We start from the raw sequence: 11095 nt of genomic DNA, 5'->3' as shown, positions 1-11095 counted from the left end.
GCCTTGTGCAGGAAAAGGGAGGAAATGGCAGAGCCCTTCCCTGGACGAGGTTTATTTCTGTTCACAGAACTTCTGAAGACATGAGGCCAAGGTTGACCTCTGTAGTCAAGAGTCAGCTCAGCTTTAAAATTATGATTGCATGTGAAAGCTAAAATGGGAAAGATAAAAAATCCGTTCTCAGGACAGAAATGCTAAAAACCCTTGGGCCACATTCCAGCAGGGGTCCTGGCCCTGCACACAAAGCTCCCATTGGGGGTGGGTGGGCTGGAGACCAGCCAAGACCAGTTCAAGTCAGTTGAGTGTCGGGGGATCATCGGGCTTACCCTAGAGGTGTCCAGCTTACAGACAAAGACACTTACCTTAGTGATTATGCTACATAATCCGTACAAAACAGACGCCCAGAGCCAGGTCCTGTTATTGAGTTAGCTGCCTGCCAAAAACATGTACCCGCTAACCATTAACTGTTTGTAGTAATTAAGGAAACGAGAACGATAGGATGTGGAACAAAACCCAGACACTGGGCTATGCATAAGACCTAGTTGTCCAACCTGCTACCTCCCTGTTGCCAGATCCCAGAGAAGACCCCTGTCCTCGATAAACTTCAGTTTCTCCTTCCTGAAGGAAGGCAATGTCCACCCCACATACTTAAGAGCTACAAAAAGCAAAAATGAGACTGTGCAACAGGAACATATTTCTATAGTCAAAGTCTGTCTCCAAGTGCAAAGTATTGTAAGTTCATTCTAGATTTCAGGTTGTGTGGACTTTTCTTCTGCTTCAAAACTACTTGTTGAGGAAGTGATGGAAAGAGTAATAGGAACCAAGAAACTCCCCTCCCCAAGCAAGTTAATGCTGAGTCATAGAAACCCTATAGGGCAAAGTAGAACTGCCTCCTGCACCCCCCCATCCCGCCCCTCCCCAGGTGTCCCCTAGCTGTAAATCTTTACAGAAGTAGGCTGTACCATCCTGCTCCCAAGAAATGGTGGTTTCAAACCCCCTCCTTTTGGTTAACAGCCCAAAGCTTATTCCACCTAGGCTCATTACCGTATAAACCAAATGACCAGACTCAGGGCCGTCAAGTGGATGCCAACTCAGAGTTGGCCCTCTAAGGAGAGGGTAGAACTTGCTACAGGAGCCTTGAGTCCCGTCTTCCTCCGGAGGGGCGGCTGGTGCTTTCAAGCTGCTGACTTTGCGGATCACAGGCCAATGAGTAACCACACCACCACCAGGTTGTTCCTTCCTTACCTCTTCCTTAGCGGCAGAGCGTTTGGATCACGTGCCTCCCTTTCCCTGAAGGTTTGAGATAAAAGTACAATAGCCGTCTGCAGATAAGGAAAATAGTATCTCAGGCTCTCATATGCTAGGTTTTTGATTCACAGCAAACCGGGGTGGGGGTCAGGGGAAGCTAACAAATGGCAGCAGTCTGTCGGTCCACTAAGAAGGTGATGTTCACATCAGCAGACATGTCCACTGTCACATGTTCTCCTGCCCTCTGGGTCTGTGTTGCCCCTGGTTTTATGTGCTCCCCTGACACCGTTCTGATAATGGCTTTGCCCAATGGCTTCATTGGCTATGGGGACACCCACCACACATACTTTCGTAAACTTAGCTAGGTAAGTCATTTTCCTGGCAGACTGACTCGACACACTTCCATGTCTATATACTAACAACAACAAACAACAACCCAGAACGTTTGTATAGCTGGGGGCGAGGGAGGGTGAGTTTGAGGTGTAAAAAATAAATCTTTTTATTAAAAAATTTTTTTAAAATCATTTTATTGGGGGCACGTACAACTCTTATCACAATTAAATGTCCTTTTAAAAAAGTCATCCAAAGTGGTAGCATTGTTTGGGAAATTTCTTCAGGCCACCAGATCAAGGGCATTTGAAAGGTGTATAAAAATAAACCATCACATACACTGGAAATGCAAGGAGTCATCATTGGGAGTCAGCTTGCAGACTCTAGTGATGTCCAAAGCATCATGGGACCCACCTGGGTGTGACTGATGACCAGAAACTCCAAAATTCACTAACGGCCTGTTGACTCATAGGTTTCTGAGGCTGAAAAGCAGAAAGCCTCCTCTTTCTCACACAGGGCAGCTGGTGGTTTTGAATCGCTGACCTTGTAGTTAGCAGCCCCACTTATAACATGCTATGCCACCAGGGCTCCCTTTCTGATGACCACAGCAGTGATAAATCCCCCTGACCTTGGTCTCTGGGGGTTTGGTGACCTAGGATAAATCCCTGAGGGGAAAAATAGCTCCAGCAAAAAAAAAAAAAAAAGGAAAAGAAAAGAAAAAAATAGAAACAAAAGAGGCTCTCACAGACAGCAATTCTCAACTCTGTCCTGCAAATGGAATGAATCTTCTCTTTCTCACTGCGGGGCCTGTATGTTTCCCAGGGACAATCATACACCTTCAGGAATATTGCCAAATCACACACCAGTTAATAAACAAAACTTTATTTTTCTTTGATACAAAAATTAAATAGCAAGGTTTCTTTCCCTCTCTCTCTTTTTGTACAGTGATAAATTAGAAATGTACAGTACAGACATCAATGCAGACACGCTTTATACATCCTTAATAGCAGGGTCCATTTCCTTTGAAGTTCTGCGATTCACTCAGGGCCTGTGCAGTAGGAGTTGGCCTGGTACCTCTACGTCAAACACCTGGAAGTGCCCCAGGCTGAGTCAAAGCCGCTGAGCTGTGGGGTGGCGCGGGACACACGTAGCTGCTGCACAGAGCAGGTTGGGCCATCTTTTATCCTCATATCTGATATTTATCCCACCTTCCTTACAAAGAGCCCCAAATCCTTAGACAACATTGTTGGTGAGGTAGGAAAACAATACAGAGCTTTCTACAGGCCCCACTGGGAGAGACATAAGAAGCTGCTTCTCTCTCCCAAACCCCAACTGCCCCTGAACAAGATTTGGAAACGTCCACAACTTGGAGAGATGCACCCCACCCGACCCCCACCTTCACAGGGCAGGGCTGCTCTTGCCTCTGTTCTCAGAAGCCTTCTGGGATGACAGTGGTCATGGACTGAATGTTGTAGATCAAGGAGGTACAAAAGCTTTGAGGACATGGCTCATATAGGGTCCCAGGTAGGCCCTCTACAGGTGGCCTGGGGGAATACTGAGACTTTACTAATTCAAAGATGAGGAAAAGGCAAATCAGAAACAGAAATAGGCAAGAGGTTTACCAAGGGGAAGCGGCTTCTGGGGAACCCTAGCTTCACTTCCCTCCTGGTACTGTCAGGCGTAAGAGGCAGCCCCGGAGAGCTAGCCAGGCCGCAGTGAAACAGAATCCATTATTCAGGGCGCTAGTATCTGATCCTTGATAGGAGCAAAGTGTCCTCCTAGGAGTTTGCAAGACCTGCAACCGAGGCCAAGGAAAAATGATAAGCAGGTCCTTTGCCAGACATAATACAGACCCAGACTGAGCCTCCAATTTCAAATACAAGAAAAGAACAAAAAGAACTGTTAAAGTTCCGTGAGTTGGCAAGGCTCTCTGGACCAGCGACTCTCTCCAGCGCCTTCCACTGCAGAACTAATTCAGGATGGAGGGTGATTCTAAGTGGCTCCTTCCAAAGTCTGTCCTTTGTGGCATTTATTCCCAACTGCTGCGGAGGCCACCTTACCATATGCCGGAGTGCGCCTTGCTAGGGAAATGCTTTTCCATTGACTCTGTCCCTCCAGGGTGAGTCTGAAGACACCTTTATATTCTCGGATCCCTGCTGAGTCCCCCAAGTACACAATGGCCAGGAGGGGACCAGGGAGTAAGCAAGAAGCTGGGTAGCATAATTCAGAAGCTAACGACAGAAGTGGCTTACATTCTGGGGTAAGAGAGTGTGACCAGGAAAGGAAAGTCAGAGAACATCTCAGGGAAATCACATGTGTCATTTCTCCGGTTTCATGCCCCTAAGCAAGCTGCCAACACACAGTCTCAGAGATCAGGAAGTGGGTCTCCAGCAGGGAACAAATACATGAATCAATCAGGCGACTCAGCTAGGTGGTTCTAGCCAGTCCCGCCCCAAAGCCCTCTTCCTTCTGGCTCCTTTAGGCTTGGCCCTTAGGAAAAAGACACCTGCCAGGGAGGAGGCCCAATGGAGCGACACTTAACAAAATCTCTGGAGGCTGGGGGATTTTTGTAAGGAGTGATAATCCCAACAGGGGGCTTCAAAACATTCACACACATACAAATCCCATTATCTTTTTACCAACTTTTTGAACCAACCTCAGCTCTCCCTGTCCCAAATCTCACCTTCACCGTTTCCTTACAAGGTGCAGTCCTCAAGTTTACTTACACGAGTCACCTGGAGCACACCACACTGTCTGTGCCCAAAGCCATTAGACGTGGGGGGCGCATGTCCTCATAATTTAGTCTCAAAGTCTTTCCAGGGACTCCACAGACATGGTCAGAAACCGGAGCTGATGCTTTTTGAAGAAAAAAAAAAAATCAAAACCCAGATATTTTATATAGGAAAAAATGTTCCTGAGGTGACATGAGTTGAAGAAGGGGTTTATGGGATGGAGGCAATGAGATAGAAATTTCAGGGGAGCACTGCCTCTTCACAAAACCAACAGCGAAGTTCGTCATCAGCCTGCATCACCTGGAACAGAGCTGTCACCCCTGAACAGACATGCGCATCCTCTCTGACGTCCCGAAGATGCCTAATGCAGGACTTTACACACAGTTGGCACTCAATAAACATGCTGGTAAATGGTTTTTTTTAAATTACAAGTTTAGGAGATGGAGTCATTTTGAGGTAATTGCTAACCGACTCCTTGGCCACCAAGTTCCTTTCCTGAAACTGTAAACACTCTGCATTGTCTGGCATGTGAAAGGCCTACAACCTGGTGACATTCATTGCTAAGGCTACTAATCCAGTCTGCACCAACAGGCCACTTTTGATTAAATATACTTCCCACTCAGAGAAGGCAAGAGATTTGTGGAACAGGAGTGTTAAAAGCCACGAATTGTTAAGGCACTAGCTCCAGCGCTCAAATGTCTTGGGTTCACTGGGCGACTTGTATTAGAATTATCCAATCATTGGAAATTAGCGAACATGATCTCCACGCCTGGGCCCCCGCTCGGTGCTGCCTTGGTCACTGGATTGCGGAACCAGTCCAAGGAAAATTGCCATACAAGCCCAAAGCTCCTGACAGTGAGGCCAGTTTTCCACTGCATGCTCCTGAGCTTCTGGGGCCAGAGTCTCTGCCCAACTCCCAAGGCACTAGACCGGAGCGTGAGTAAGGGCAGGCTCTGCCCCTGGGTGCTTGCTCCAGGGCCCCAGGCAGTGATGGGAACTGGCTGCAAGCAGTTCGCATTTTACTTTCCTAAGCAATGTTGAGACAGAGTTAAACTGGCCCTTTCAGGGGCTATTTCTCATGCTCTGGGAGCCCTGACCCAGAGTCCAGCCAAGGCACTCGGCCTTGGCAGACAGCAGCAGCATGGGCCATCCATGCCCACTTAGCTTCTGCCTCAAAAGTCCTCCAAAGTACATGCATACTTTCCCAAAATACATACTTTCCCTTCCAAGATACATGCTGCATCGTCTCAACAGGTCAACAACTGCCCAGAAACAAAGGGGAGATGTACTTGGTGTTTTATTTCCAGAATGTTGACCCCCTATTTGTAATTCTGAGCCCCTGGACATGTTTCTCCACAGAGGAGAACATACAAGAGAGTTCTCCTGCCTGCTTTAAATAGGCATGAATGAATGCATGCATAAATGAGTCACAGCACAGCAGGAACTAAAGCCAAGACAGGTATGAGTTAGAAGGAGAGCAACCTGTGACATTGTCAACCATTTGCCCCAGAGACCTGGAGAAGGCCTGAGGCAGGTTAATAAGAGAAGCCAGTTACAATTTTAAAAGCACTGCAACTTTGGAGAGGCTGGGAGGGGTGTACCCCCTTGTAAGGAAGGTAAAGCGTAAATCTGAAAGGCTGTGGAGACCTCCACAAAAGGCAATTAAGACCAGTGCCGCAAGAGTTTGCCGTTCATTTCATAGGACCCACACTTTATCCCCTGCTAACCAATCAAGCTCCTGGCTGGTCTTCTAGAGATTCATTAAGCACCATATAAATACTCCAGGCCACACTGCCTCCCAGGAAATCTTATAAGGAGCCTTTGCCAATTACAAGGAAACAATTATGCTCCAAGTGGTTGGATTAGCTGTCCTCAGTTCCCTTTACAAAATTGGAAAAGTCCCCATTGTTGTAAGTCGACAAGACTCAGATAACATTCTTAGGCTGAAGGGGAGGGGGAAGGCACTATCATTCTGAGACTGCAAATTGACTATAGTTTTAAAGTCAGCGAGTATACTGTGTCACGGTTCAAGAATGTGCTTTTAATTGTAATTGACACACACAAATTACACAGCTAATCTGTGTGAATGCCAAGTTGCCAAGAAATTTAACATTTCAGCCCCTCCAGACTGGCGTCTGCACAGATGCAATCACACAAAGGAAGATATATTAAATCCCAATTGCTCAATGCCAGTCTTGGGGGTCGGTAAGGTAAGTAGACTTGGTAAATCTCGGTTTCCTCTGAATTAAGTGATTGTCAGAAAGCGAATCGTCCTTCACGTCCCCCTCACTGGGAGTGCTGAAATTCCTATCAGAAAATCCCTTTTTGGGATTTTCAAATGCCACAGGAAGCCAATGGTAAGCCACCCAGCACAGAGATCCTACACTCCGAGAGAGAGAGAAAGAAGAAAACCCCACTGGATACCTTAGGTGTGTTTGTACAGTGCTCGTTTGTTCCAACAAATCTGCTTTATGACAAAGGCACTGACGGATTCTGACACCCGCTCTGGGGAGAGCCAGCCACCCCACTGTCAACAGCAGACACCGCGTGGCTGAAGATGTTTACGTTAGACCAGCCAAACACAAAACTCATGTAACACTTCTCTGAACCCAGCGTTTCCAGTGTTTATAGATTGCTTTGCTATTTGAAAGACCCAGCTTGCATTTAAATCTCAACAGGGTTCAAAAAACCCCCAAGCTATTCTTTCTCCCTGCAGGTTTCCAATTATGGGATCAAATCCCACCCTTGCAAGGAAATGCAGCCTCATCCTGGGCTGCCTGGGATCTAGGCAGGACCTCCACATGCCAAGCTGCAACCTGCTAAAGTGGTCAAGTTTGATTTTTCTTTGTTTTCACAGCTTTGAACGCCTTGTGACTGGCTCTTCTGTTTGGATCTTCCCAGAGTCTGCAGCAAAAGCATTAGTTTTAGGATGCTGAAGGGTGTGTTTGGGGGGAGGGGGTGGGGGACTGGACTGGGGAGGGGGCTCGCTGCAGTGTTACTTGTTTGTTCAAACTGAGATTTATTGCATACAGTTTTGAGCAGCATTTCCAGTGAAATGCTCATGTCCCCACCCCCCTTCGGAAACGAGGGCCCTGTGGAGGCTGGCGGGCTTTATACCACGGTTTCATTGCCTTTCCCGGACTTCACCCAACCATTCCCTCTCTTCTCTCGCTTTACCTTCCCAGAGTTCACCAATCTGTTGGAGCACTTCTGCCATGTGTGAAAAGTCTTGGCTGACCAAATCCACATGCCTGAAGTGATGCCTACCAGCAGAGACATGAAAATCTTTAACATTTCAACCGCCATATTGGAGTCGTCCGCAGAATACCGGAAGATGGCCCAGTTGGAGATTTCATAGAAATAACAGGCAATCACACAGGTGGCGGGGACCGTGTACAGCACGGAGAAGACTCCGATTTTGACCATCAGCCTTTCCAACTTGTCCGTCTTTGTCCCATCCTTTTGCAGGTTGGAGCGGATTTTGAACAAGGCCACCAACCCAGCGGCGATGAATAACGTCCCGATCACCAAGTAGGTGAAGAGGGGAGCCACCACGAAGCCAGTGAGGGCGTCCAGGTTCTGGTTCCCAACGTAACACAGGCCGGTCAGTTCATCCGCATCCACCAGTCTCATGATCAAGATGACAATGGTTTTCACTGCAGGGATGGCCCAGGCAGCGATGTGGAAATAAGAGCTGTGCATCTCAATGGCTTCGTGACCCCATTTGAGTCCGGCTGCCAAAAACCAAGTGAGCGTCAGGATAACCCACCAGATGGAGCTAGCCATTCCAAAAAAGTACATCAGCAAGAAAATGATTGCACATCCTGTATTCTTAAGTCCTTCTTGGATGAGAACAGGCTCTGCTGCCTCTTCAAAATCGCAGGATATCCTTTCCCGGCCCACAGTCAGCCTGACAATATAAGCAATGCTATAAATATTATAGCACATGCTGAGAAATATGATGGGGCGCTCAGGGTAGGAAAAGCGAGAGGAATCGATCAGGAAGGTCAGGACTGTGAAGGCGGTGGAGATGAAGCACAGGCTGGCCCACACGGCCATCCAGATATCGGTGAACTCCTTGGCTGAGCGGCTGTATAAGCCGGCGTCATAGCCACACTTGAGAACGCAGTTCAGGCTCCTTTTCACCCAGATGTACTGATCCGAATTGGTTCCCACGGAGTGGCACTCTTCCCCCGGCTGGATGGGGGTTTTGTGCGGTAAGGGCACCTCTTCATCACCCGGCCCTTCCATGCACATGTGATTGTGGTCGTTTTGGGGTGGGAATTTGCTGCAGTTCAGGCTCTCCGGCCAGGCAAATCCAAATTCCTTAAGGACTGGTTCACAGCGTCTCTTGACGGAAAGGCACATGCCACCGCATGGGCCAATGGGGATGTTGATCTTCTCTGTGCACATGGGCACATACACCGAACAAAGGAAGAACTGGAAAAGTAATGAACAAAGAAAACAATGACTTAGAAGTTGGGGCCAAAGGCTTGCACAAAACCGAGCTGCATGCATCCTGCAATGTACATACATATCTACTTTGAAAGTAGGACTGTTTACTCTGACCTCACACAAGTGTGCTTAATAACCCATCATTTATACACTTCTCTTAGTTTGAGTCTCGTAATCTTTTCTAGGGGAATAAAAATACATAGAACAATTTAAAGGGGGGGGTGGTGTTTGAAGAACAATCCCTTTCCACACAACACTCAAGGACATAAACCTTTGAAAACTGGCTTTCAAGCCCCCGCCCCTTTCAGATACGATTGGAAAGAGGTGAACAGATTCAACAAATAGCGGTCATTTCGTTGTTAGGGTGGTTTCTTTTTGTTGGGGGGAATAGTTTATTTTCATTTCCATATCTTTACACACAAAAAAACCTCAATACTAGAAAGCATAGGTTGTCTTTCTTTGGCTAACATTCTTTGTGTTCTGCCTTATCCTCTGCCCCCCCCCCCCTTCTGAAAAATCAGTTCCATATTGAAACATAAAAATGTCCTAATTGGGACATTGTTTGACTGAAGGATGTGAGGCAGATTGAGGTCTCTGGTCACCAGGGGTTTGTTTGGCCAGGTTTCCTCAATGAATAATAATGAAGTCCAATAGGAAAATGTAAATGTTAAGTCCCTGCAAACTGTAATACCAGCAGGGGAGACTCCAGTTGCTGTCCTCAATTCCTCCAGCATTGATAAACAGTCTGCTTGGCTCCTTACAGATGTTGTCTATGAAGTCTAGAGTTACAAGTAACTATTTTCCAGCATGTAAAGGGATACAGGCCTGTCCTTCAAAAACAGCTTGGCCGCTTCCCCAGGATACATGTAATTAAAAATATATATCCCTGCAAAAGCTGTTTTTCCAACCAAATTGCCACTGATGTCAGGCTGTGTGCTGTTTCCAAACTGAAAGCTGGAGGACTATTTCGTAGGCTGTTATAACCTACTTCCCCAATTCTGAAACTTCCAAAGGGACATTTCACCAGCACCAGGTCTAATCCCAACCATCTTTTCGAAACCGCAATCCAACTTTTAAAATGATCTATGTGAAAACACGCACCTAGTCAGTAAGCTGCATGTCTGTTTCTTATCTTTCAGAAGTTACAGCCAGACCCACAGACTTCTGAAGCTTGGAGCCAGGACCAGTACATTCTATTGCCCCACCACCCTCTAACTTCTCCCTTTTCTCGTTTCTAAAAGTGGCTGGGAGTCTCACCGGCCAGTGTTAACACTTCTTATACTTTCAGTCTTTACAGAAACAAGTTGGTTGTTTTCTGCATTATCACCCAGTCTATGTATGAGCATTTGCTGTATCATTACATAAGCTTTCTTTCTTTCTTTTCTTAAGAAGTTAATGACTGCATATCTCAGGATACAAACTGCTTTCCTGGAGTTTGTCCACACCGTCACCTTTTCCCCAAGCTGTGTTTTCACACTCTCCAACTGCTAAATCTGACCTCAAACCCAGAGGAGAAAGCACTGAAGGCAACCATGCCTTCCTGTGTGACCTCTACAATCTTTTGGGATCCCGCGAGGAGGGGCCGTCCACCGTGGTGTTTCATCTAATAATTCACCCCAGAAATACTGGAGAGAAGAGAGGTCTGTCGGGGAGGGGACAAGGAGGGAGAAGTTCCAGTCTCCTCTTTCCTTCCAAGTCTTAGCTGCGTGCAGCTGGATGCCCTGCCAGGGACTTGCTCCCCCCACCTAGCAGCGGCCGGAATCCTTGGCAAAGATAACCCTGAGCTCCTCTGGGGTTCGGGGCTGGGCCAGACTCGGTGGGCAGGGGAGAGGTGCGGAAGGGCGGGGTGGATGAGTGGGTTCTTTAGCAGGCCAGATGACTTACACAACGTTTTGGCTTCCAGGCCCTGAGAAGGGACAGAAAAGTGGGGGTGGGGATAGAAATCACATTTCCAGGAGTTTGATCCTTCAGGCTAGGAAAGGACTGAGGGGCTCCACTTGGCAAGGGTTCCGCAAAGTTAGTTGGGGCGTCCCTGCCCCAGCGGCCCCGTCAGGCGTAGGGGCTGGGGCCGGGAGGAGGGGGGAGGGACGCCCACCTGCAGCTGGCTGGAGCAGCCGTACTGGATGAGCGGCGTGAAAGTTGTCAGCTGCAGCTCGGCGTCCGTCTGCAGCTCGTGCCCCACCAGGTTGGGCATCTTGGTCACGTTGTAGCCGAGGTTCTGGCACATGGTGATGCGGATGGGGTCGCAGCGCCTCTCCTCCTCGTCCCCAAAGCCCCGCGCCGGCTCGGTGAGCAGCAGCAGGGGCAGCAGCAGCCGCAGACGGAGCCCGACG

General features: G+C 48.0%; 1 protein-coding gene across 1 annotated transcript; it reads right to left on the bottom strand.

Moving 5' to 3' along the window:
* Nucleotides 1–6702: 6702 nt before the first annotated feature.
* FZD4 (frizzled class receptor 4) lies at nucleotides 6703–11049 on the bottom strand. The gene is made up of 2 exons (XM_004708885.4): nucleotides 10858–11049; nucleotides 6703–8747 (listed from the first exon to the last, which is right to left on the bottom strand). Exons 1-2 carry the CDS (start codon nucleotides 10987–10989, stop codon nucleotides 7419–7421), a joined length of 1461 nt encoding a protein of 486 aa, XP_004708942.1. The 5' UTR covers nucleotides 10990–11049; the 3' UTR covers nucleotides 6703–7418.
* Between the last annotated feature and the right edge of the window lie 46 nt (nucleotides 11050–11095).

Source organism: Echinops telfairi, unplaced genomic scaffold (genome assembly GCF_000313985.2).
Source record: "Echinops telfairi isolate 266 unplaced genomic scaffold, ASM31398v2 ScPeMD7_1713;HRSCAF=2227, whole genome shotgun sequence".
In the NCBI taxonomy this organism is placed as follows: domain Eukaryota; kingdom Metazoa; phylum Chordata; class Mammalia; order Afrosoricida; family Tenrecidae; genus Echinops; species Echinops telfairi.
This window is presented reverse-complemented; position numbering and strand designations above follow the sequence as displayed.

Bases quoted from the DNA above. Each gene is read 5' to 3' on its own strand.
- FZD4 (XM_004708885.4), bottom strand. From the start codon at position 10,989: ATGTGCCAGAACCTCGGCTACAACGTGACCAAGATGCCCAACCTGGTG. The intron at 8,748-10,857 runs GTGGGCGTCCCT...TTACTTTTCCAG, and splicing joins GCTGCTCCAGCCAGCTGCAG to TTCTTCCTTTGTTCGGTGTA.